General features: G+C 59.9%; 1 protein-coding gene across 1 annotated transcript; it reads left to right on the top strand.

The window, feature by feature from the left end:
* The first annotated feature begins 2749 nt into the window (after positions 1-2749).
* SEMA7A (semaphorin 7A (John Milton Hagen blood group)) lies at positions 2750-25614 on the top strand. The gene is made up of 14 exons (XM_037833444.1): positions 2750-2963; positions 16627-16778; positions 17260-17301; positions 17671-17763; positions 17959-18043; positions 18177-18287; positions 18900-19039; positions 19653-19837; positions 20596-20704; positions 20800-20998; positions 23557-23684; positions 23886-24040; positions 24262-24323; positions 24568-25614. The coding sequence occupies exons 1-14, from the start codon at positions 2792-2794 to the stop codon at positions 24927-24929; spliced, it is 1995 nt and encodes a 664-aa protein (XP_037689372.1). The 5' UTR covers positions 2750-2791; the 3' UTR covers positions 24930-25614.
* Positions 25615-26588: the final 974 nt, after the last annotated feature.

Raw genomic sequence — 26588 nt, forward strand, 5'->3', positions numbered from 1 at the left:
CAGTGAAGCAGGCAGGCCTCCATCTGATTTCCCTATACTTCCTGAGGCAGGAAAGTTCCCACCCAACACCAGTCCCATGCTCTTCCTCACCCCGGGTTCCTGCCCCCTGCTACATGTCCCAAAGTCTAGCTACCTTCTCCCTCTATAGTACTACTGCCCCAAATCATAGCCCTGGTTCTCACCACCCCCGGGGTGCCTGCAGCCAACCAGTAGTGGGCTGCCATCTGGCCCTGGCCCTTGGCCCCTGGGTTGGCTGTCTTGGGGTGGCTGTTGGTGGCATCGTCCTCTCTGGAGTCCAGAGGGAGTGATGGTGAAGCAGGTGCTGAGCTGAGCACAGAAGAGCTGAACCAGAAGCCCACCCTGAAATGTGGGTGGCATGGTCTTTAGCACTCCCCGCCCTACCTCCAGCCTTTGAGAAAAATTCTCCGGCGTTTAACACAGTTCCCATCTGCTGCCCTGTTGCCTGAGAGACTAAGCCTGGCTGCTGGCCTGCCCTTCTGTCCAGCGTCAGGCAAACTGGGCCCTGTCTGGGTCCTTTTTGAGGATTGTTGGGGCCCAGACTCCAGCCACATACAGGAGGTGGAAGTGAACATGCACATTGCACTGAGAGGAAGTTGAGGTGTGGGCCCTGGAGGGACCACCTGAGTTCATTCCTAACCCTGCTTTTAACTAGCTGTGTGACCTTGGGCTTATCACATCCTCTCTCTGTGCTTTGGCTTTGTCATTCGTAAAAGGAGACAAACAATAACACTTATCTCTTGAAGTCGTGAAGATTGAATGAATTAATACCCGAAATTTGCACAGCACACACTAGCCTCAGCTAGTGCTATTTGGAGTCAGAAAATCTAGGCTCCCATCTTGGCTCCATTTACAGCTGACCTTGGGCAGGTCCCTGACCTTCCCTGTACCTCAGTTTCCTTCTCTCTACAATGGGGTTATGCTCTCTCCCTAACTGACGGAGAGACTATAGGACTGGCAGAGATGATGTAAATGGGAGTCGGCTGTGTTGTGAGTTGCCGTGCACGTGGGCAATGTTATCAGTAATTCTAAATTCGTTTGAACTCCTAGTTCTTAGTTTTTAAAGACAGAGGCAGGTGATTTTTTTCCCTAACTTTGCACAGAGGGCAGACACTGGGGCCATACAGCTCCTCAGATGAGGCCCGGGGCTGGAAGCAGAATGACAGTGTTGGAGACTAGTTTGGGCCAGGCCACGCAGCTGGCTTCAGGGCCACTGACTTCAGGGCTACAGGCTTGGCGGGGGTGGGGCAGGGGTTGGGTGGGGGCGCAAGTCTGGGGAGGGGCCCTTACACTGTCCATGACCTTCCTCCCTCTGAGAGTAGTATACCCCTGAGCATCATGGAGCAGTTGGTCCCACCCAGTTGGTCAGGAACCCAGCCCTGCACTATATCTGGAGGCATCTTGATTTCACCTAAGATGAGGTTCTTTTTAAGGAAGAAGGAGGGGACAGTTAGAAGCAAAGTATGAAATGTAAAGCAAAACTTCCTGGTTGCAAAACTTCCCTGGCCGTGGAGCAAGGCAGAGGACTGGGGCTGGGGTCAGGGCGGTCTGTCCACTGTTGTTGCTGTTGTCTGTAGTGTGTGAATCAGGTCTAGCCAGCCCTGTGAGTCCTGGAGGCTGAGCACGTGTCCTCCACTACCACCTCCTCACCCTGCCCCATGCTGTCTCTCCTAAGTGCAGCCCACCTTGGGCTGGGCATCAGAAGCACTGGGTAAGTTCTTACAGAGCTGGGTGCAATGCCCATCAGTGGTTCCCTGAGGCACAGGCCCTCTGGCAGGTCTGGGCCCTCTCTGGCCTGAGGGAGAGGAGACCCCTTTACACAGGGCAGGCAGTTGGCTCTGATGGGAGTCGCTGATGGCAGAGCTGCCTGGGCTGTTCAGGTGACTGCAGTGCTACCCAGAGAATCACCACTGGGTCATCAGATTGCCTGCAGTAGCCAAGCCCTGTGCATGGGCAGAGATCTCTTAAGGCTGATCTGACCCTGCCTCCCGGACACTGTGTGGGCGTGCAGGATGCTCCTCTCTCTATTTGGGGAAGGGGCCTTCCTAATTATATCCCCCTCCACTCACATGGAAATGAGTTTGGATTTTCTGAGCATACACCAGCTGGCTGGGGGGGAGGCAGCCCATAAGGCTGCTGGCTGGGGAAGGGAGGAGAGGGGAAGGGAGGGAGCCAGGCCAAGACGAAAAATTCCCAGTGTTTTCACAGGCAGGGTGATAATGGGGTGCTGAGTGCTCCCCACAGATCATGGACCCTCCCCCCTACACTCTTAGGGGAAATCACCTTGCTTCTGTTCGCAGGCTCAGGAGGGAGCCGGTGTCCACTCAGGCCAGCCCATCCTCTGCGGAGCGCAGCCCTGAGGCTCCAGACCACTTAGCTGGCTATTAGCGACGCTGCCTGCGCTGGGCTCGTCTGGGCCCTCTGCGAGGTCCTTCCAGGACTTCCAGGCCAATATTTTCATGGAGTGGGGGGAGTGCAACTGAGGCCCAGAGAGGGGCCGGAGCCTGCCGCCGATCTCAGAAGACCACAAGTCTGCCTTGCCCTCCCCCGGGTTCTCCCCGGGGAGTTGCCGGGAAAGGAGCCGCGAAGGTTCCCCCTGAGACCGGCACCACGCCCCCCCGGAGCAGCAGAGGAGGCAAGAAAGGCGGCAAGGGGCGGGGGAGGGGCGGGGTGGGGTCAGGCGCTTGACTCCGCCTCCCGGCATTTGGGGCTGCCTGCGGCCGGGCGCTGGCTCAGTCTCGGCTGCTCGCCGCTGTCGCTCCGGGGCCGCGGGATGACGCCGCCTCCTCCCGGACGCGCCGCCCTCGGCGCCCCGCGCGCCCGCGTCCGCGGCCCACCGGCTGGGTCCGGGCTCCCGCTGCGGCTGCTGCTGCTGGTCTGGGCGGTTGCCGTCGCCGCCCAAGGCCACACGAGGACCGGACCCCGCATCTCCACCGTCTGGAGAGGTAGGCGGCGCCGCGCGGCCGGTGGGGCGCGGGATCGGTCGCTGCGCCGGGTGGGCGCGGAGCGAGTGGCACCCGGAGGGAGTGCGTGTGCGCGGCTCTGCGGTCCTGCGCTGTCCCCGCGGGGAACGTGTAGGTCTGGGTGAGTGTGTGTGTGTGTGTGCGCGCTGGCACGCCGGAGCGGGCTGTAACGCTGCAGCGAGCGAGCGGCGGGGGCCCGAGCCCGGGCTAAGTCGCTCCAAGTCCGCCCGCTGCCGAGAGCCGCAGCTCCGGGGCGCGGGGGAGGGGGCGGGCACCCTCTCTCGGTCCGGAGCTGCTCTCGGTCCTGCGGCGCCAGGGCCTCTGCGGAGGACCCTTTCCCCGGCCAGGACCCGCACCCTGGCCCCCTCCTCTTGAACTGCGGGCTCCGCTGGCGCGCAGGGCACAGGCTGGGCCGGGAAGCGGGGCGCGGACCTCTTGCCGCCGCCGCTGCGCTCCGGCTGCGGGAACAAAGACCCCGCCGCCCGCCCCCGCCCCCGCCCCGTCCCGAGCGCAGGCCGGGCAAGGGGGTGGGCACCGGGCGGCTAGCCGGGACATGGTGCGGTGCAGGAGCTTGGGGTACTCGGGCGCTCCCTCCGCAATGCTGGGACCGGCCGCTCCCCCCTTGCCCGCACGTGGCAGTTGTCACCAGGACTCGGCGCCAGCGTGGGGGGCAGTGCCCGTTGTGTGGGGCGCGGCCGTTCGGACCCCCGGGTGGGGGCGCAGCCTTTAGGCCTTGGTGGATATGTGAAACTGGGGAACCCGGGTCTCCCCCAGGGGCACCTCAGTTTAGACTCCCGTACAATGGGATAGAAAGCCCACCTGGCGAAGGCTTGAGGTTTTCTGCGGCGAGGGACTGAGCTCCCCTCGCCTCCATTGCACAGACTGACGCGGCTCTGTCCCCAAATCTAGCGTCGCTGCGGCCCCCCTGTGGTGGTGGTGGTGGTGATGGGGACTCGCCGTGGGGGCTGGGCTGGTCGGTGGAATCTGGCCCTGCTGGGAGTCCTTTGATGCCTGCGGCAGTTTGCAGGGATTGCAGAGTTTGAGCATTATCTGGGGCAGGTATTCTTAGCAGAGGGGGAAAAAAACACAACCCACACAAAATGAATGGGCTGAACTGCGGCAGCAACGAAGGGAATGTGACTTGCCCAAGGTCACTTGGCACTGTGGGAGCATATCTCCCAGGCCAGAGTTCTGACCTGGCACAGGACGGGTCCTGGTTAGGGGTGGGGGCATTTAGGCAGTTCTCCTGCCCTGAGTGCCTCTGGGGGGGTCAGCCTTGCTGACCAAAGATATTCGTGGGAGGAGTGGACAATGGCGCAGCTGGAGCTCAGACCACCTACTTGTGGTGGACACCTGCACATCTCTCAGACTCAAGTCTGGTCAGCTCCTGCGCAGGCTTCCTCTGTCCTGCCAGTTCCTTTATCTTGCATCCAGCCTCCTTGGCTGTCCTGGACAGCAGAGAGCTTGGGCATTCTGCTGGGGACAAATGGCCATGTTTGAGTGTTCTGGAATCTCGCCCTGCACCAAGTCTTTTGCATTTAGCTCTACCACCACCACCCCACCCCACCCCACCAAGATCTCTCCAAGACCCTCCCCCAAACACACTTAATGCACACCCACTTCTTAGCACTTAATGCATACTTACCCATCTTGGGCACTTAGTCCCCACCCTGAGGCTATTTAAAGCTGCTTTCAGCCCTCTTACCTAACTTACCAAAGCGCCCAACCTTGCTCCCCCGCCCCCCCTTGCCCTGCATGCAGTTCACTGCTCTAGCTACACTGGCTGTACCCTCTTCTTGATAATGCACTATTGACCCCCACTGGGGTCTGCCAACCCCTCACCAGTCTTGTCCAAGGGTACTCTGTGGTTGTCTTCACCAGTGCCAGGCATCCCACTGGCCAGACAGGCCCTGCCATTCACCTGCCCACCCCCAGGGCCACCAGCTGGTGACAGTGTGCCCAGCTGACAGCTGCCTCCTGTCTCCCGTGGGGTGACACATGGCAATCGAACAGAATCGGGCTTGGGCAGAGCAAACCTAGGAGTGGGGTCAAGAGGGGGACCATCCCAGGCTTGCCGTAGGCCAGTGGATAGGTGGGGGCAACAGCCTCTGGGATGTCTGAGATCAAAGATGATGGTGGTTCAGGAGCCACTTCTCCATGAGGCATAGATTGGGGTTGGAGGGACTTTTGAGCCAGGGCAGTTGTGGGGACCAGAGGAACTATTGAGGGCTCTTCTGTCTTTTCTGTCTTCCCTGTTGTTTCTTTGCTGCTGCTGGGGAAGGATTAGTACAGGGAGCTCTGGGAGGGTCCCAAGCTGCACTTGTTAGAGTTGGTTAATGCCTCTCCAGCCTCGATGCCGTGACAAAGGCTTAGCCAGGAGCTGCTCGGGGCAGGGAGAGGTGTGTTTGCTGTCACTGGCCTGCTGGGTGCCCTTGAACCCCACACCTGTCTGTGACACTCAGAGCACTCCAGAGCAGAAAGTGCTCTCACTGACACATGGGCCAGGCAGGGTGTGTATGCAAGCAGGGGCTGCAGGTGAGTGGGTGAGGATGAGGGCAGGGGGTTGACAGGAGAATGGGCTACTCTTGTAAGCTGTGCACCCCCTTCTCATTCCATCCCTGGTTAGAGATGGAGATGCCCAGGAAGGTCCTGACCCTCAAGGTCAAAGGTGAGCCAGTGTGTCCACAGCTGGAAACAGAGCCCAGTCTCCACCTGCCCAGGCAGGTCTGCCCTCTCCCTTGTCCAATTAAGTGACAGGATGTTATTGTTGATTCGGTGGCTGCTGGGGGAGCCATTAGGGGCTGCTCCCCAGGGCAGGGGGTTGTTGTCACCTCCCCTAGGGGATGAGGTCATGGCTGGGACTCCCCGAGCGGCAGCATTTCCAGTGGAAATCCTTGCCCCCTTGAGGATGTGAATGTGCTCATCACCTTCAAGGTGAACTCCCTCTGCAGAACGGGGAGGGGGGGGCAATTTCCAGAGGAGAGGGGGAGTTTCCTAAGCTGGGAAAGATGCTTGGGGATGTCACCAGGGGCTGTTTGTCAAGCTGTGTGGCCCCTCTGCCCTGGGTAGTAAAGAGTCTAAGAGCAGGTGGGGGTGAGCAGGGTTGGGGAGGGTTAGGAAGGGGATGGAGGGGGTTGCCACAGCCCAAGAATGACTGTGGTATGGGGGAAAGAGCAGGGAGGCTGGGAATCTGGGTTCTAGTCCAGTCCTGGCCTGTTTCACTGTGTGACCTTGGGCAAGTCCTTGCTTTCCTCTGAGCCTCAGTTTCCCCAAATGCCCAAAGAGGGCAGGGAATAGGGGGTAAGGAGACCTTTTCTTTTCTGAGCCCTAAAGAAAGAACAGGGATTCCTGCCCCTCTGGGGAGGGAAGGGCTGTGCAGGGGCTGTGGTGACCTATTCAAACCTTAGTAGAAATCAGAAATTGAAACCTGGGAGGTCAGGGGAAATTCTTGAATTTTGTGTTCTTTCCTGTCTTTTTCTTTCATGGTTGGAAGGCTGAGGATCAGTTGGAGGAAGTGACTAGTAGGCTTGTAGCCTCCAAGGTAGACATATTCATTCACCAGACATTTCCTGGGGCCAAACTTTTGCTGGGCTTGGGGGAGCAGCGATGAGACATTTAGATGATTCCCTGTCCTCATAGACTTCTCGCTGTAGATAGGATGACAGACAAGTAAACCTGCAGTCACAATGGAGTGTGGCCAGGGTTGTACCAGAGGGCAGCTGTGAGAGCCGAGGAGGTACCTAACCTAGTCTGCCAGGTCAGGGAAGGCTTCCTGGAAGAGGTGGCAAGCTGAGATGGCCAGAGGAGTAGGAGCCAGCTGGGGGAGGGGAGGGGCAGGAGGAAATACCTGACTTGGCAGGATTTCAGACCCCCAAACTTGCAGCTAGGACCAGAGAGTGAGATGAACCCTGGTGGGGGCCCCTGAGAGGGGAGGCGTGGAGTCAGCCTGGGCCTGGGGGCTCCAAATAAGTTTCTCTCAGAAGGGGACATCTGAGCAGGGCCCCCTATCTCTCTTTCCACAGCAGCCCAGCAGTGGGGACAGAGCTGCGTACTCTCGAGGTCTTCAGTCCAGCAATGCCCAGGCTTTTACCTCCCCTTCTTCGGGTCAATGGCCCTGGTGCCAGGTCTTCCCTGAGCTGCCCAGGTGTAGGCCCATGCCCAGTTACCTGCCCTGGAGGCTCATGGGCCTCCTGGGGAGCTGAATGCAGAATAACCTGAGAACTAGCCCCCGTGGTTGCAGCAGACACCATGGCTTGGAAGCCATGCCTTGGGAGACTTGTACTCAGCAGGGACCACAGCAATGCCAAGGCCCTGACACAGGTCCCTGATGGGAAGCTGGGGCTGGGTGCAGGGAGACCGGGGCTTTCCCGACTGATTCCTGGCCACGAGGGATTCTCCAGGTGAGGAGGCCTTCGGCTCTTCCTCCGTGGAGACTCTCAGTGCTGGGAGGCGCTCCCCTAGCACCAGCCGGGCCTGGCGGGTCGGGGAGGAGGCAGACCCCCTTCCTCCACCCAGCTTCTCCTTCCAGAAACTTTGGCCTCTTAAAGGGGATAGATCACTATTCTGCTGGGGCTGGGGTCATGGACACTTGGGAGAAGCCAGGAGAGCTGTTCAGGCCTGAGCCAGACCAGGCCCGATGTGCAGATAGGGAACTGAGGCTTAGCCCAGAGGTGAGGTGCAGCGGCCTGTAGGGGCTGGTAGCAGGAGTGGGTGGCCCACGAGTTGACGGCTGTGGCCCCAGGCTGACATCCAACCCTCCGCCCCCGGCTACATGTCACCCGGTCTCACCCACTGCAAGGCAGCTGGTGTCAAAAGAGCCTGACCACACTTCCCCTGTCCTGGCTGAGGGCTCTGAGGTCAGGAAGTTTCCCCTTTCCTTGGTTTCCTTTTTTGGCCAGGCCTTGCTGCCCAGAAGGCTTCCGTCTCCCACAGTGGGGCAGGTGGGGGTGGGGGTGGGGCCTTGTCCTGCTCTGCCTCCTGCCAGGGGCCAGTCTCCCTTGCCAGGTGTGTGGCAAGCCAGCTGTCTCCACCTCAGTGAGCCAGGCAGGCCAGAGGGCAGGGAGGGGAGAGCTAGAGCACAGAGGACCATGGCCCCTTGTCACCAGGCCTTGGTGGGACAAGACGATCGGTGCCCTCCTTGTCCTCTATGGTACAGGCTCCAGGCCCTGCTGTCTCTCCAGAGATATGATCATGGCCTCCTCAGGGGCCTGCCATCCCTCTGCAGCCCTAGGCTGAGTGTTCTACCTTAAACCCACACTGGACGGAGCTGCTGTCCTCCCCAGCTCCCCAATTCCCCAGCTCCCCAGCCCACTGCCCTGAGGCCAACCCACCCTGCACCCCCACTCACCCTCCTCCCTGCTTTTAGCCCAGTGGGCCCTGCTAGTTCCACAAAGCCCACCACCTATCTCACTTCCTCCATGGAACTTTCTTGGATGACGTCAACGTTCACAGCCTGTCTTGAGACAGGGCCAGGGACGTCAGAAAAGAAAGATCAGAGAGTAGCTGGGCCAACCACACACTCTACTTTTGGAGAAACTGGGGCCCAGAGAGTGGCAGGGACTGGCCTAAGGTCACCCAGCTAGACAGGCAGAGCTGGGACCAGGGCAGTATCGCTCCCCCTGAGCCTCCTCCAGCCCCCAGATCTTCGCCTCCTTCTGGTTGCCTGTTTGCCTTTATGCTCAGTCCCAGTCTTGGGGCTCCCTGAGTCCAGCTCCTCCTCATCCAGCTCACCTGAGCCCGGATTCTTCCTGTCCCAGCACTGTCTGCTCCAAGTTGCGGCACTGCTCACGACCTGTCCTCCCTCGGGATCTTGGATTTGGGTCAGCTTTGTGTACTTCATCCGGTCTTTTCCTCAGGACAGCTGGGCCTCAGGTTGCAAGGACAGGTCGATCTGTGTCACGGCTTGGGCTAATCTGGATTTAACTGTCGTAGCAGCCTGGGCTTAGGCTGATCCTGCTGTGTCTCCTGCACTCCCTGCTTCCAGGGCGGGGCTTGAGTCTGCGCCGTCATTGGGAGGGCAGTCAGCCTCCACCCCTGTGCCTAGGTCTGTGTTCAGCTCCTCTGTCGGAGAGGCAGGAGAAGCCCTAGGTTTGCCCTTGGGGAGGGGGCACCTGGAGACGAGGCAAAGGAGTGATCCAGGAACGCCTAGGACTATGACAGGAGGTGAGGATAGGAAGGTCAGTGTGGGGTGGTGCAATCAGGGAAAGCTTCCTGAGGGGAGGGGGGGAAGGCAGGCTAGTGCCAGGGGGCAAGGCGAGGGGCGGGGGGCAGAACGCAGCCCAGGGCGCTGTTCAGGCTGTTGTTTGTCTCTGGTCCAGCCAAGCGAGGATGGAAGTTCACCGTGTTCAGTTCTGCACCCCTTGGCAAGCAAGGAACGTGTTCTGAGATGTCTCCTCCTCTGATATGGGAACTTGGCCCTCTCTCTCACTTCCATCTGAGCCGGCCCCATCTGCCCGGCCCTGGCCTGGCCCTGGCCCAGAGATGATGGAACGGGAGGAGGCCTGGCCCTCACCTCCAGGATCCCACAGTCCGGGTGAAATTCCACCAGACAGACTGATCTGAGAAGATGGCATGTGCCAGATGGTGGATGGGCACAAGGTCAGAGGAGGACGGAGCAGTAAGGGAAGTCCAGAAGACTTCCTGGAGACAGGGGGATTTAGGCTAGATCTGAAAGGACAGGTGAGATCTATGTGCACAGAAAGAAGGGGAAAAGGCAGTCTGGGTGAAGGGGGAGCACAAACAAAGACATGAAGGTGAGAATGAGCCACGGTAGGAGCAGAGATGCAGTGGGCGTTGACTGCCAGGAGAGGAATTGGGCCCTACGAGATGGGCAGCAAGGAGCCATGGCGGGTTCTTGAGCTGGGGAGTCAGAGATCAGAGATGGAGGTTAGTGTTTTTGGCCAGTGCTGGCTGGCTGGTTGGGAACCCGGCTAGGCAGCCAGTATAGGGGCTCGTGACCACGCCCTGCCCTTCACTGTAATCACCCCAGACCACAGTGTTTTCTATTCTAGGCAGAGGTCTTGGAAACCTCTTCCTAATTACTTGTGTCGGTCAGCTCTCAGGGCTGAGACCTCACGCTGCTCCCTCCAGTTCCTGCCCAACCGGGCCTACACATTCATGTTCTCTTACACACACTAGTGTATCATAGACAGAAGTCAGGCTTTCATTGCCCAAGAGGCCTCTCACTGGCTCTGCCCCTCATCTGTTTGGGAGGGGCTGGCCTGGGAGCCTCTGGGGATCCACCTGTGGATCACAGGGTTATAAGCCCCAATTCTGGAGTCAGCCTGCCTGAGTGTCAACTGCCACCCCAGCACTTACTAGCTGTGTGGCCCTGGGCAAGGTACTCAGCTTCCTCTGTGCCTCGCTGCCCTCATCTGTAAAATGGGGATAATGTGAGAACCCACCTCATAAGAGTTTGCTGGTGACGAAATGAGTTAACACAGCTCAGAATCTCTCAGCGTGGGGCCTGGCACATAGTGAGTGGTGTGGAAGAGTGAGGTGGTAGGGTACTCCCCTCATCGTCATCGTCCTTCGGTGCCTCTGATTTCTGATGGAATGCAGCCCTGGTGGCCCAGCCCTGCCAGCTCTTCCTAGCCGAGTGTGCTGGCTGCCCGTGCACTGTGCCACCCCCAGCCCTCCCCGCCGTCCCAGGCTGAGGCTGAGATGGAGAACCTTCTGTCTCTCAACAGTCCTCCGGTCCTGTCCCCTTCCCTGCCCCTGCCCTGGCTCTGCGCCCAAGGGCAGACCCTGCACCTCTGCCGTCCTCTCCTTTGAAGTAGCTGTCAGCTGACCTTGCCCCCACTCGAGGGCTTCTGGAACCTGCTGTGCTGGAGAATGGGTGGAAGGTGGATGGAACAGGGTGTTCTGTCCTGGGCTTCCTGCCTCCCCTGGGCCTGGGCTCAGGGCTTCCTTCCTTCTCTGGCTGGGCCTCATTCCCTCCCTAAGCCCCCAAATCTGGCTCAGCTCAGTCCCCCGACAACTTGCTCTCCATGTCTCTTCCCCCCAAGCCTTTGCCCCAGCTGGGTACCCCACCGGCCAAACCCTCTGGTCCTTTCTGCAGTGGTGCTGTGCAGAGAGCACTCCGCTCTTGGCAGCCCAGAAGGGCCTTAGTTTTCCTGTCTGTAAAACGTCCTGCCTTCTTTGCAGTGTGGTTGGGGGATATGGGGGGCTTGTTAGTGCAGGCAGATGAGGATTTAGGCTTCTGCCGCCTCTACCTCCAGAAAGCCACTTCTGACTTCTCTAGCAAGCACTGACCCACACTTTCCCAAATCTGACGCATGAACTGAACCCTGATTGTTCTGTGATTTGTTCCGAGAATCATGGTGGGTCATAAATTGAGACCTTAACACATGACAGTCCCCTGGCCCCATCTGCCCCATCCACAAGGGAAGAAGTCAAACTCGGGGAGGCCCAGCCCCTGACCTTGGTCACAGCTAACCAGCCTCTCCACTGCCAGAGGGAACAGGAGGCTTCTCAGAGCTGGGGCCAAGCCCTCCCTCTCACAGCTGACCTCAGTGGGCAGGCGAAGGCTCCCCACCACACAGCTCGCTATTCCCATGGCTGATAAAGAGGGGCAGACCTCCCCTCACTCCTCCACGGGCTGCACGCTGCCCCCAAGGCCTGCCACTTGCCCTGGAATACAGGCCCTGCCCCTGCCAGGTGGCTGTCTGGAACCTGGCTCTGCCCCAGTGTAGTTCCAAACAGTGACCAAAACCCAAAAAAGCATGGGGCCAGTGCCACCATGGAAACTCACTCCTAACACCCTGTTCCCTGGCCGTATTAGGAACGGCAAAACTGATGAAACATTTATCCCTTTGGCCCTACCACCAGTGGAAAGTGGAAAGGGTTCCTTCCATCACCTGATACATTGCCTGGTGTTCTGCCATTAGTCACTCCTTTCAGTTTAAAGCTTTGACTGCTAAAGGCCCCTGGGAGACCTGGGGACCCACCTGGGAGGTGGGTGGGTGGGTGATTCCTTTCAGTGATCAGATTAGTGACTTGTCACCTAGTGAGCAGATGAGCAAGGGGAGGGCAGGATGGAAAGGAGTGTGACACAGGGAAGAGAGATAAGGTGTGAACAGCGGGGCTTTTTGCAAGCCAAGAGGCTTTTGAAGAAGGCACCGAGCACTGGCCAATGGGGAACCAGAAACGCTGAGCTCTGGCCTGGCCTGGCCCCCTCCCTGCCTCGCTTGCTGTGTGCCCTTGGGCCAGTGACTCAGCCTCTCAAACCCCCAGCTCAGGGATTGTTCTGATCCCCCTCTCTTCCACGCTGACCTGTGGGGTGTGGGATTCCAAACGGTCGGTGGAGAGGCTGCTGGCTGATTCCTGGGCTCATGTCGCCTTCCCTGTCTCCCACTCCCCCTCCCCAAACCTCTGCCAGGTGTGTGGGCAGGGGCGGGGCAGCCCAGTGGGGGAGGCTCCCAGATGTGCTTGGATTGCAGCCTGGCCCAGCGGCCTGACTCAGGCTTCCCTGGTGGGGTGCCCACGTTCCTCTCATTCTCAAATTCTTCCAAAGGGCTCATTGAGGTTAGAGGCAGCGCTCTCGGGGTCAGTGGGTCAGGCTGAAGTCTGTCCCTGCCCAGACCAGATCTAGGGGCCCATCCCTTGTTCCCTTGGTGGACGAAAGCCTCCCATTCCAGCCCCCGCTCCGGCCCTCTCCGCAAGCTGTCCTCTTTCACAGTCAGTGAAACGCTGGGGACCAGATGGTGACGGCCCCCGGAGGGAATGAGGGGAAGGGTGATGCTCCAGCAAGCAGGCTGCTTTAGGGAACTCCACCTACAGAAGTTCAGACTTGCCACTGCCAGTCAGCGTGGGGACAACTAGGACAGTGGTGGGAAGGTGGGGACCCCGAGAGGAAGCAAGCCTGCTTCCTTCTAATGGAGTCAGAGCCCCTGGGCCTGTGTCTGGGGAGACTGTGTCCCACATCCCAACCGTCTGGAGGTGTCTTGACCCCCGTATCCGGCTGGACTGTGTGTGCTGGTCCCGACACTGTGAGGGGGGCCGGGACTCGGAGGGGGCCTTGGAACTCCTGCTTGGGGCAGCCTGAGTGTGCTTTCCCGAGGATTGGCTGAGAATCACGGGGCTGGGGGTGGAGTGTCTCCTGTGCCCGCCACACCTCTGGGGCCATGCCTGCCCCACATGTCCTTAGCCCCCTCCCCTGCCCGAACCCCTGGTTATTCTGGGAGCTTTTATCTACCACTTAGTCAGCCACTAATGCGTCAGGCCGGGGAGCGAGGGGGGAGACACGGTGCCAGACGGTGCTCCTTTTAGACATGCAGGAGGGGAAGCAGAGGGGGCTGGTCAGGCAGGGTGGAGCGGGGCAGGGGTGGGGGTGCCTCTCTCCATCCCGGCCAGGCTCGCAGGGAGCAGGCAGCACAGAGACTGCAGGGCAGTAGGCCCCGGCGTCCTTGGGCCGGCAGCAGGCTAGTGGCTGCACCCCCTTCCCCTGTCACACACGGGGCCTCAGCCCACCTTCCGGAATCTTCTCTCATTAGACCTCTGCCAGGCTGCAGCATGTGGCCCCCGTCCCTACCATATGTCTGCCTTCCCACCTTTGCTCAGGTTGTTTCCCCTGCCCGGTGTTCTCTCCCTGCCTGTTCTTGGCCCATCTAGCTTTTATTCGCCATCCCCATCTCTTTGAACTCATAAGGCGACAGAAGGAAAGCATTTCAGGATGTGACATTTGCTTCCTTGGCCTGGGCCTTTTCAGGGGCATTGCCTGCCCAGGCAGAGCCTTGAAGGTCATGCCCTTGCCCTGGCCCAGCTCTTTCAGTGTTGATCTGACTGGGCCATGGATCCCCTCTGGGATGGCTTGGTGCTGCCTTCACTTCCAGGCAGCCCTCCTGCCCCTGACTCCCGGCCCCCGTTCCTGCCACCCCGAACAAAGCTTCCTTTCATGTATTCATCGGAGCTGCTGCTGCTGCTGCTGCTGCCCCACACTTCCCAGGCACAATCAGGCCCTTTGAGGGCCTCAGGCGGTGCGGGAGCCGGGGCTGGGGCCGGCGGAGAGTGGGCCAAGGCCATGTCCTGGGGCTGAGCTGGTGCTGGCTCTCCCCCACCCCCTTCATCACCGGGTGCCGGGTGCGGCCCAGGAGGGGCGGGAGCCTGAGGGTCAAGGGAGGCAGTGCTCCTGGGCTCCTGTTTGTTCTTCTGCAAAATGGGGTGAACAGCCGCTGTCTCCCCCACCCTAGAGGCTGCAGCCAGGGTTTGAGGGGAACCTGGGCCCAGGCTTGCAGATCCACGTGGGTCTGTTCTGGCCCTGGAACCGCAGCTCCCCACCCAGCAGCCAGCAGCCCGGGGGTCCACACACAGACAGTTTTGTTTGGGAGCTGTGAAGGCTTCCTTTGGCCTGGCTGCCTCACCCCTCAGGCTGGATTCCCAGGACAGGGCCATGTCTCCCCCATCAGACTGCTCAGGTCAAGGCTAAATCTCCTCCCTTTGACCTCCCCATGACACGGTTTCCTTCCAGGGCCTTCCCGGTGCCTCTTTTCCTTGAGGAGAACTGTGCACTGCCCTCCTCTGAGGCCTGGGCTGTGGCTGGGGTGCGGTGCCCGGGGCTGAGGTGACTGCTGGAGGTGGCCAGCATGGCCAGAGGGGCGAGGCTTTTCCCCCTTGGCCCCAGGGGCTGTGGATCTCAGGCCCCAGCCCAATACCTCCAGTTGGAGACACACAGCTTTTCCTGGCCGTCCAACCTGCCGTGGGGAGAGTGGGGGTTGCAGACTGTCTGGATCCTGGGGGCCCTGGGGGGAGTGGGAGGGGAGTGGGGGCTGCAGACTGTCTGGATCCTGAGGGCCGTGGGGGCGGCGGCCTGTGCTCAGGCTGCGGGTGAAAGGGAGCCGTGGGAGCTGAGTCAGGAAGGCTGCCAGCTGCTGATCGCAGCACTCTGATTTACCCCAGCCAGAAAGGAGGGGAAGCAGGGCAGCAGGTGAGGCTCCTCTCTGCCGAGCCTCGGCCAGCACCCTCTAAAACCACCCAGCACCAAGCTGCACTCTCAGAACCTCCCCTGAACATCTGGGGCTGGGGGGAGTGAGCCTGGGGGTCCAGGGACCCCTGACCTCCCCTGGGCAGCCTGGGCTCTTGTGCACTCCTAGGAGAGCCAGGCGAGCCCGAGAGCAGTGAGCTCAGCACTTCCCTCTGTGGCCAGCGACAGCGGCATCTCCCGGGATGCTCCGGAGAACTGATCCTCAGCCTTGATGGGCCAGTCTTCCTGCCTTCTAGAGTGACCTTGGGCTAGGGCGTGTCCCCAGGGGGCCTCGGTTTCCTCCTCTGTGCAGTGAGCCAGGCTGCAGCCAAGATGAGGAGTGCGAACATCCCTGGCTGCTCGGGGTGATCTGGTCATGTCTTAAGGAAAGGAATGCATGCGTCCTGCCGAGTGCAGCCCAGCTGCCCCTTGCCCCTGGTGAATGCAGAATCTGTAGGAAGGGGCGCAAATGGCAGCAAGGGATTGTGGCAGATTCAGGAAAATGGCATTTCTTTTCTCTCTGGGCTGGAGCATGGCCTGCTTGGGTGTCACTGACAAGCTTGCTGCCCCAGAGTGTGCTGCAGCTGAAAAAACAGTTGAAAGTCCCGAGTTCCTGGGTGAGGTCCCCGGGTTGGTCAGAGGTGGGAGAATGCTGGCTGGGGCTGATTGCTGGGGGCACAGCCGCAGGCCACCCCGTCCCTGTAATTTAGCCCTGCAGCCAGGACAGCCTCTGCAATGTCACTGGAGACAGACATCTTCCTGGAGGCAGTGGTTGCAGATAGCTCCCTCTTCAGGCAAAATTGTCCCGATCAGCCCTTCTGTTTAAAAGCCCAAGCTGGGCCCTGTGAAGGGCTCCCTGGCCCAGGGTTGCTGGGGAGGGTGGTCTGGTCTTACCCCTGGGAGAGCCGGAATTTTGGTGAAACCAGTCCAGAGGGGCCAGGTTCAGATGCAGCCGGGGGTGGGAGAAGGGCGGGAGCGTGGGCTCTAGCTCAGTCCTGCTGTTATGTGACCTTGGGCTGGCTCCTGCCCCTCTCTTGACCTCTGTTTTCCCGTCTGTGCAATGTTATGGAGTGGGTTTTAAGATTCCTTTCCAGCTCTGATCTAGTGCTCAATAAGCGGTTGGGGATGGGCAGGGAGGGGTCAGGGAGGGCTTCCTGTAGGAGGTGTGGGTTCTCAGCAAAGCAGTTCCCGGGAACCTGAGCTTTATAGAGTGGGGTGCTCAGAGGCCCCACTGCCTTCAGGGAGGTGGAGGTGGCTGCTTGCTCCGTCTTGGGGTGACAGAGAGCCTCACAGGGCCTGGATCAGGCTTGGTCCCTGGGGCAGAGCTGAGGGTCCCTGGTTCCTCCTTCTGCTGGAGCCCAGCTCCTCAGGAATAGCAGAGTTAGAGAGATCTGTCCCCCTTAGGGCCCCCTAAATCCTGCTTCCACCTTGGGGTTATACATATCATGGGAGAGGGAGGGGCTGCCCTCCTAGAGGACATGGCTCTGGGGTGGGGACAGCTGGTTGCTAGGCCCCACCAGGGACCCCGCATGCAAGCTGCGCATGCTGTCTGAGACCTGCCAGTGCCCTGAGCATCACACGTTAGTTGCTAAGGGGGTGCTGGTGCGGCTGGGGGTGTGGGGTGAGGATCTGGCAACATCCCCTCAGGGCCCAGCCTCAGTGCTCCGCCAACTGCCCCCTCCTCAGGCCGCCTTGGGCAGGACCGCATGGACTTTGGCCAGGCTGAGCCCCACACGGTGCTTTTCCACGAGCCGGGCAGCTCCTCGGTGTGGATCGGTGGGCGAGGCAAGGTGTATCTCTTTGACTTCCCCGAGGGCAAGAACGCCTCAGTGCACACGGTGAGCCCACCCTCCCCTCTCCTTGGCTCCCTGTGGCCTTGGCGAGGGGTCTCAGGGAACGGAGGGGGCTGGCCTCCCTTCCTAAACCTGTCCCCTTCCCACCCACCCCCCACAGGGTATCCCATGAATGTCCCCTGAGGGAGGCCCCCTAAAGTAGTCCAGACGGGGGTTGGGGAGGGGTGGTGCCGGAGACCAGGAGCTCACTCATACCCATGGGAGAAGGCCGGGTGGGAAGCTGGGCTCCGGAACCCCAGGGCCCCAATCTTCCGGGAACTCTGGGCTTTGGCTCCGGGCTATGGCTCAGACAAAGGGGCTGTTGGCTCTTGGGTAAATCACTCACCTTCTCGGAGCCCCAGTGGCTCATCTCAAAAGTGAGAATAATGGTGGCTTCATCTCAGGCTTCCTGAGGATGTGTGGAAAGCTCTTCGGTGGGTGTCTCACCCTCTGGCAGAGTGGACTAATGCTTCTTCCCCACCCCCAGGTGAACATCGGCTCCACGAGGGGGTCCTGCCAGGACAAGCGAGTGAGTCAGGGAGAGGGAGTGTGGAGGGGAGGCTGAGCCCTCGGAAGAGGGAGAGGGGATTCAGTCTGAGGGGGTTGGCATGGCCCTGCCCCGGGAGCCCCAGGCTGAGAGGAGAGGGGCAGCCTTGCCCGAGTGTTCCTCGTCTGAGGTGGAGCGATATGGTCTCTTTCTGAGGTCTCTGTGTACTTCCTCTTTTCTTGGGTGAGGGCAGGGGGTCTGCTGCACCCCCCTGGACTCCTCTGGAAGGTGCCTATTGTGCATCGGCCCTTCTGATACCTTCTTCCCTGAGTCCGAGGGTCCCAGTGCTGGGCCTGCCCGGGCCTCCCTCTGACCGACTTCTCCTCTCCTCCCCGCGTCTGCCCCTGGCAGGACTGTGACAACTACATCACTCTCCTGGAGAAGGAGGACAGGGGGCTGCTGGTCTGTGGCACCAATGCCTGGCGTCCCAGCTGCTGGAGCCTGGTGAGACGGCCCCTCTCTGTGTGCCTGGTCGGCTCACCCTTGTCTGGGGGCTTCTGCTCCCCATGGTGGGAAGGAGGTGGGATTCTGAGGCTGGCCTCACCCTAGGCTGCATCCCTGGGTTGGGACGCTGGTCCCCAAGGGGGGGGCAGTGGCTGTGGGATCATGCGGCTGTTTGACCCCCTTGGTCTCTCCTAGGTGAATGGCACTGTGGAGTCACTTGGTGAGAAAAAGGGCTTTGCCCCGTTCAGCCCGGATGAGAACTCCCTGGTTCTGTTTGATGGTAAGGCTGCAGCACGGGCAGGAGGGTGCTGGGCTAGAGAGGGTATGGTCAGACCTGGTCCAGTGGCCCAGCCTCGGGACAGGGACTTCCAGGAGCTGTCTGCCCTTACCATGCCCCGCTCCCACTGTGCCAGGGGACAGGGTGTACTCCACCATCCGGAAGCAGGAGTACAATGGGAAGATCCCCCGGTTCCGCCGCATCCAGGGCGAGAGCGAGCTGTACACCAGTGACACTGTCATGCAGAGTGAGTCAGGCTGCGCTGCCCTGCTGGGGCTGGGTGAGGGCTGTGGGCCCCGGGCAGATGGGATCCTGAGGTTCCCTGGGATGAGGGCTGCTAGGGCCACAGGCTGTGCAGGAAAGCAGGAGCAGCCCGCTCCAAGGAGTGTGGGCCAGTGGGGAGCAGGGGGGTAGCAGAGACAGGAGTGGAGGGAGGAAGGTCCCAACACACGCTGGAAAGCAAAATAGAGGAAGCCCCAGATCCAGCGCAGGGTTCCCGGGAGCCAAAGTGGATCCATCTGCTGAGCTCATGTGGGGGCAGCCCAGCCCCTCCCTCCTCATTAGGGCTCCTCCAATTAAGCAGAAGTGAAAGAGTGGCCCCTAGGGACCTCCCCCCAGTCCCCAAGCATGAAGTCATTGCTCCCTGGCCGATGACATCTTTGTAGGAAGACAAAACAGGCAGGGGGTGGGGGTTCAGAGTCTGGGGCCCCATGGGGTATTGGACCTGATGCTCTGAGTTTTATTCCAGAACTGATTTGCCCTGGTTTTGTGCAGCCCCGGGGATGTGTGCGGGGTGGGGGTGGGCACCCTCGAGCAGACTCCCCAGCCTCACAACCCCCCTGGCCTGTGTCCTTGGCAGACCCGCAGTTCATCAAGGCTACCATTGTCCACCAAGACCAGGCCTATGATGACAAGATCTACTACTTCTTCCGGGAGGACAACCCTGACAAAAACCCCGAGGCCCCGCTCAATGTGTCCCGCGTGGCCCAGCTGTGCAGGGTGAGCAGTGTATGAGGGGTGGGTGGCCCTGTGGGCAAGAGCGTGGGTCTGTGCAGGAACAGGAGTGAGCAAGTGTGTGAGGGCATGCTTGCACGTGTGCCTGTGTGTGTATGTGAAGGAGTGTGTGCAGATGTGAGTGAGTCTGTATGGGATGGTGGGAATGAATGTGTGTGCACAAGAGTGTCCCTGCTGCAATGGGTGGGTTTGTAAGTTCAAGTTTATGTGCATGGGGGATAGTATGCAAGTGTGTATCACTGGTGAGAGAGTGTGTTTTCATGTGTGCATCTCACTGAATGTGCTGGAATGTTTGTAGTGTGCGTGTGTGTGTGTGTGAGTTGTGTGATGCATGTGAGAGTATGCATGTGTGAAAGAGGGCAAGTATGTGTGAGCCCATCTGCTCTGTGGAGACCCAGCACCCTCACCCTGGGTGGGCCACGCCTGCTAGCTGGAGCCTGGCCCAGGTCGTGTGGCAGCCCTGCCTCGTCCCCTGGCAGGCCCTGGCCTGCTTCCTCCCCTGGACCCCGGGTGTGGGCATGCTGGCAGCAGGTGCCCGGGGCGGGTAGAACAGCCCAAACAGGTGCTGAGGGGCCTCCTCTTGCCTCCACCCTCCCAGGGGGACCAGGGTGGCGAGAGTTCACTGTCGGTCTCCAAGTGGAACACCTTCCTGAAAGCCATGCTGGTATGCAGTGATGCTGCCACCAACAAGAACTTCAACAGGCTGCAGGACGTCTTCCTGCTCCCCGACCCCAGTGGCCAGTGGAGGGACACCAGGGTCTATGGTGTTTTCTCCAACCCCTGGTGAGTGACTCTAGTCCCGGGGGCTGGGGACTGGCATTGGCCGTGCATCCAGTAGGCCCTGCTGGGGGATGGCTGGGGTGGCTTGACCAGGGACAGGGCTGTGTCTGTGCCTGTGTCCCAGGACCTGTGTGTGCTCAGAGCAGACACTGGGCCCCGGGAAAAGGCTGCCGAGGCCACTCTTGGGGTGCCATGTGCTGGGTGCTATCACACCTGCTCAGGCACTGCCTGCGCCTGATAATTCACACTTCTTAATCACTCTCATTGATTGAAAACAAGGCGGGAAAAAGTGTTGTGTGTGTGTGTGGGGGGGGGTAGGGGACATGGAGGGGGAAGCCAGGACCCTGCTGTATGGTTCCGGTGTGGGGAGGGGGTTGGGGTCCAGCCCCCTTCCACAGAGAGGGGTTGGAGAAGCACCCAACAGGGATGGCCGTGTTAGGACTCCTGCCTTGGGGTTGGGTAGAGCGGATGGCCTCGGCATTCAGAGATCCCATGGAACATTTGTTGTGATTTTAGGTTGTGCAGAAAGAAATTGGGTTGAACCTCCCTCCCTCTCTCCCTTCCCTGTTCTCTGGCATTTAATGAGCATCTACTCCATGCCAGCACTGGGCTTGGCCCCGGGGGTAGACCCTGCCCTCCTGGAGCTGGCAGGCTGGGACTTGGTTGGAAGGCTGAGGTTGTGCCCTGTGTGGCTCCGGGTTGGCCTGGGTGAGTGGAGGGGCCCTGGGTCCCCCACTGAGGCAGTCTCTGGGTTCCTGCAGGAACTACTCGGCCGTCTGTGTGTACTCCCTCGGTGACATCGACAAGGTCTTCCGCACATCCTCGCTCAAGGGCTACCATGCGGGCCTTCCCACCCCGCGGCCTGGCAAGGTGAGCAGCAGCTCCCCTCGAGGCCCAGGCCCCAGCCATGCCCCTGCCCTGCCTTCCAGCCACGCCCCTCACCTGGACCTGCTCTCCTCACCCAGTGCCTTCCAGACCGGCAGCCGATACCCACAGAGACCTTCCAGGTGGCCGACAGTCACCCCGAGGTGACGCAGAGGGTGGAGCCTCTGGGGCCCCTGAAGACACCACTGTTCCACTCTAAGTACCACTACCAGAAAGTGGTCGTCCACCGCATGCACGCCAGCCACGGGGAGACCTTCCACGTGCTTTACCTAACTACAGGTGAGGGGCTGCCTGGGAACCCCCAGTCTGCTTTTTAAAAATGGCTTTGAAAGGTCTACGGAATAATGTAATTAACACGTGGCTGGAGCTGTCAGGATTTGGTGGGTGGGACTGGGATAGTCAGGCTGGATGGGTGTCTTGGAAGAGGTGGGGGCGGAAGGAAAAGGAGAAGGTGTCTTAGGATGGGAGAAGAGCACACACATTTGGAGGCAGAAATGTGGCGAGTCTGAGTGAAGCCAGGTGCAGCCTTCATCCTGATGTCGAAGATGATGACCTGGGGAAGAAGAAGATGGTGGGAAGAGGTGTGAAAGGTGGGAGGAGATCCCGTGGGCCTCTGCCAGGCAGAGTGAGGAAGTCGGATTCTCTTCCTGTCTTTGGGTTTATGTACTGTGAAAGGAGACATTTGAGGACTCAGTGGGACCCAAAGAATTTAGTGAGACATGAGAATGGACCTCTGGGTGGCGAAGCTTTTGCAGTCTTGCAAATACCTGGTGGGGCATGTCCTCTTCCCTGGAGGGGGTTTCCCTGGGGGACTCAGGGTGTTGCTGGCTGGGTGCTCTGGGCTATGCCCATCTGGGCAGCCATGGGGCAAGGAAGAGCCAGCCCTGAGCTGGTTTGTGGCTGCTCCCTGGACCTGGACTGTGGCCAAGGCAGAAGGGTCCTGGGGGTGTGCATTGGAGACCAGTGTTGGCAGGGGCCACAGGCCTCCCTTGAAACTGGGCAGTGGCTCTCCCCAGGTGCCCAACACCTCTGGAGCCACACAATCCAGGCCCCAGCTGCCCACCCTCAATTGTTCAGGCACCCCCCGAGTAACTCCCTGCTGCTGTGCACCTCGGGGCTTTCTGGGCACCTGGAGCCCCAGGGCCATTGTTTGGGGGCAGGGTCTGGGCCCCCACCTCTTTACCCTTCCCTTCATCCTGGCTGCAGCCATGGACCAGTGGCAGCCGGCCTAGCTGTTACGGAGTCAGCCAAGGGACCGCAGGGCACTGGGGAGCAGGAGAGGAGAAGTCACGAAGTGCAAGCCTGGAGGGCAGGAGCCAGGCCCAGGAAGGCTAGGCTTGGGTGTGGTGACCTGTGGCCTCCTTCCCTGCAGACTTGGGATTGAGTGCACCTGAATGACGAGGGTGGCTGTCTTGGTTCTCCCTAAGGGCCATTTGAGAGACACCATTTTGGAGCCTGCAGCAGAAAGGATTGGGGTCAGATGAAAAAGAAAACTTTCTGAGTCCTCTGCAGAGAATGGGAGGCTCTCATAACCGGGAGAAGTTACTGGCTCTGTTCCTGAGAGTTTTGCCAAGGGGAGGCTGTTACTGGGGCTAGGCTGGAAGAAGGTGAAGGGCAGGGTATGGGGGAAGGCAGTGACTGGGGTGGGGGCAGCAGTGGGGGCAGGGGGCTGCTCAGGCCAAAGAAGCACCTGGTCACAGCTCAGATCTGCAGATGGGGTCACAGGCATGTGGAGGAAACTTCCGAGGCGAGTGATCATCTGACTGTGCTTTTTTTGGGGCAGATGATGCTTTGGGAAATCGGGAGGGAGGGAGAGGGGGAGGTAGGCTATTCTAGAAACTGGGACAGCAGGAGAGTGGGGAATGGGAGGACCCAGGGGTCAGGATGCCCTTTGGTCCCTGACGAGTGCCTACGGAGAAAGTGTTGGTCTAAGAGGCAGGCTGCCTCCTTAGGTGACCTTGGGCGAGTCACTCCTCTCTCTAGAAACAAAGCAAATGGAATCTAAGGTCCCTTTGAGATTCATGATTTTAGAAAAATGAAAATGTCCCCTAAGACAAAACGCAACATGGTATCCTGAACTGGATTCTGGAACAGAAAAAGGACATGAGTGGGAAAACTGGTGAAATCAGAATGTCTTAGTAACAGTAATGTACCAATGTCAGTTTCTTAGTTGTGACAAATGTTTCACGGTTATGTAAGATATTCACAATAGGGGAGATGGGGTGAAGGGTATGGGAACTCTCTGTACTATCTTAGCAACTTTTCTAAAATTATTCTAAAACGAAAAGTTTATTTAAAGAAAATATATCCCCTAAGAGTCCATGAGGCAGGGGAGTAATAAAAGAAGCGTAGGAGTTCTCCTGTTCACTGGCTGTGTGACCTTGAACAAGTTGTTTAGCCTCTCTGAACCTCATTTCCTTATCAGTGAAGCGGGCAACTTAACACCCAACTCCCGGGGTTGTGGGGCACCCAAGAGACAATGTGTGTAGAGAGTGTGACATGGTACGTGGGTGCGGGGAACTCCTGGTTCTGTTCCTCACGGTTGACCTCCCCACGTGGTCTTGGGCACTTTGGGGGCCCTCTCGGGGGAGCCCTGAGCTTTCCGAGAATGGCCTTCCTGGCCTTTCCTTGGAAAGTTCCTGGGCTGTCTGTGGGTTCCCACATTCCTCCCCAGTCATGCTCTCCTCTCCCCGCCCCACCCCAGTCCTGTGACCCTCGCCTGAGCCATGGCTTCCCGGCCAGAGCACCCTCCCCCATCCTGCACCTTCCCCTGCTGGCCCAGCCAGAGGCTCTGAGGTGGGGCTCCCGCCCGCTGACCCTCTGCCCACTGCCCACAGACAGGGGCACCGTCCACAAGGTGGTGGAGCCGGGGCAGCAGGAAAACAACCTCATCTACAACATCATGGAAATCCAGCCCTTCCGCCGCGCGGCCGCCGTTCAGACCATGACGCTGGATGCTGACCGGGTGAGCCTCCCACCCCGTGCTGCCTCCGGGGCCACCCAGAGATGGTCGGCTGAGGACGGGGCTCCTCGGGGCTTGCATGTCCTTTGAGGAGCCTCTGGGTCCCAGACCCTCCCAGGCAGCTGGACCCTGTGGCCTGGGGCTGAGAACTCTGAGGGGAGGTGGGGGGGCCTGGCCTGACTCCAACTCCTGCTCTCTTTCCAGCGGAAGCTCTACGTGAGCTCCCAGTGGGAGATCAGCCAGGTGCCCCTGGACCTGTGTGAGGTCTACGGCGGGGGCTGCCATGGCTGCCTCATGGCCCGGGACCCCTATTGCGGCTGGCATCAGGGCCGCTGCATCTCCATCTACAGCTCCCAAGGGTACGTTGGCTGCGGTGCCTTGTCCCCAGGAGAAAGTGGACATGGGAGTTGGGGTGGGAGTGGTGTTGATGGGCTGCAGGGGGCATTGGATGCTGGACCAGTTTGTCCAGACCCTCTTCTGGTGGACATCGGTGCTGCCACTGGGATGGGGGTGAGGACGGGCGAGGGTCCAGGGCCACAGCTTCCTGTCTCATCACCCTCCCTCCTTCTTCTAACCCTAGGCCTGTGCTGCAGTCCATCAATCCGAAGGAACCACACAAAGAGTGCCCCAACCCAAACCCAGGTAACCCGAGCTGCCCTGCCCAGGGGCTAGTCAGCTCGGGGAGGTCATGGCTGGTGTGGTTGGTTCTGGGAGCAGGTGGGCTGAAGGAGACAGGGGAGAACGAAGGAGAAAACCGAGCCCCAGGTTCACTATGTTAATTTAGAAGCCTTGTCCCCGGGGGTCTGGTCAGATGGGGGAGGACACAGCCTCCCCTGGGAGCCCTCCACCCCTCCTCACCCAGGCTGCCTTCCCCCTGCCTCCCCAGATGTGGCTCCACTGCAGAAGGTTTCCCTAGCCCGGAACTCTCGCTACTACCTGAGCTGCCCCATGGAGTCCCGTCACGCCACCTACTTGTGGCTCCATGAACAGAATGTGGAGCAGAGCTGTGAGCCGGGCCACCAGAGCCCCAACTGCATCCTGTTCATCGAGAACCTCACGGCCCGCCAGTACGGCCACTACCGCTGCGAGGCCCGGGAGGGCTCCTACCTCCGGGAGGCTCAGCACTGGGAGCTGCTGCCCGAGAACAGCGCCACAGCAGAGCACCTGACGGGCCGTGCCCACACCCTGGCCACCTCCCTCTGGCTGGGTGTCCTGCCCATACTGCTTCTTGGCCTGCTGGTCCACTAGGGACCTCCCGGGATCAGGCTTGCCACTGGCTTCCATGGCCCCGGGGCTGCTAGAAACGTCCGACTCAGAGCTGGCAGGGCCTGGGAACGCCTCACCTACTGCTGCTTCCGAGGGGGGATGCCAGGCCTGGAGTCGTCCAGCCGCAGGTGGCTGCTGCGCCCCAGGAGGGTGGGGCAGTGGGTGGCCGGAGAATGAAGGTGCAGACTGTGAAGCTGGGGGCATCTAGGACCCGACACTTTGTCCCCTGGAGAATCTTTTTCAAAAACTCTTCAAACTTGACTAAGCGCAGTGATGCGCCTAGCCTGACAGGGAGTGGGGGTTGGAAAGGGGATCTGGAACCCCCTCTCTGGACCTTGGGGCTGATGCCCAAGTCCTTCTAGACTCTCTGTCTCAAATTGCCTCCCTGCCCCCCTCCCCCCATGGCTGGGGGTGGCTGAGCTCCTGTCGGCTGGGCCCTGCCCTCTTCAGCCCCCTCAGGCCTGGGGGCAGGCACCGGGCAGAGCCAGCCTGGGTCCCACCGGCCAGCCGCCTTGCATGTTTATCGAAGGATGTTTGCTTTCCGGACGGAAGGACGGGAAAAGCTCTATTTTTATGTTAGGCTTATTTCATGTATAGCTACTTCTGACTGCATCTGTATGAAAATACCAAAACTACATGCTGGGTGTGGGGTGGGAAAGGGAGGAACTGGGAAGGGATAGGGTGGGTGGGTGGGTGGGGGTCCCAGTTTGAGGCTCCTGGGGATGGGATTAGGGTGCAGAGGTGAGCATGGGGTCATGGAGAGTGGCATGAGCTGGCTCTGCCCTGGGAGCCCATTCTGATGGGGACATTGTCCCAACGCCCTGAGTTTAGGGGGGTATTTAGGGGGTGGGGTGGGGTGAGGGGAACAGGGGAGAATGAAGGAGAAAACTGAACCCCAAGTTCACCATGTTCATTTCAAAGGAGGAGCCGGGTCCTCAGGGGGAGATTCCAAGACTCTGCCCTTGGCATTGGGGGTTGGGGGGCGGGGAGCACCCTCCCCTCCCCTCAGTCCCCTTCCCCAGGGGCTGTGCTTCCATGCTCCTAGCCTCCCACCTTCAGCTCAGGACATGTTATAACTTAGGCTAAACTGTGAATTCTGGTGGGGACAGCCCAGGCCAAGCTCTGCAGGTGGGTGGCCTTGCCCCCAGCCCTGTCCTTGGATTTCAGTAGAGAGCTGGGCCCGTCCGTCACTGGCTGCATCTGGCCAGCCGGGGGTCAGGGTCGGGGCTAGTGGCCTTCCAGCTTTGGCCCTGCATCTCTTCTCAATGCACTTTAATAATGTAACATATTACTAATAAACAAGCTATTTATTTATCTGTGCCTGTTCCTTGCCTGCAAAGTTGTCCTGGAGGAGGTCACCTCCTGCTGACCCCTCAGCACCTCCCATCCCTGGGAGCCTCACATGCATTCTCACTGGCCGGCTCGACAACCATTCTGGTGGTGAGGCGGGGTGAGGGGTGCAGCTGAGGAAAGAGGCTCAGCAAGGCACCCCGCAATGCAGGAACCAGAATCTGAACCCACAACTCTGTAGCGGTGCCCAAGCCATTGACTCCTGGAGCTCTGGGCGGCTCCTGCACCCCATCTCGCTGCTCTAACCCCCTTCCCAGCCTCCGTCACCCACCACTTCCCCTGGGAGGCCTG

Source organism: Choloepus didactylus, chromosome 4 (assembly GCF_015220235.1).
Source record: "Choloepus didactylus isolate mChoDid1 chromosome 4, mChoDid1.pri, whole genome shotgun sequence".
NCBI classification, from domain to species: domain Eukaryota; kingdom Metazoa; phylum Chordata; class Mammalia; order Pilosa; family Megalonychidae; genus Choloepus; species Choloepus didactylus.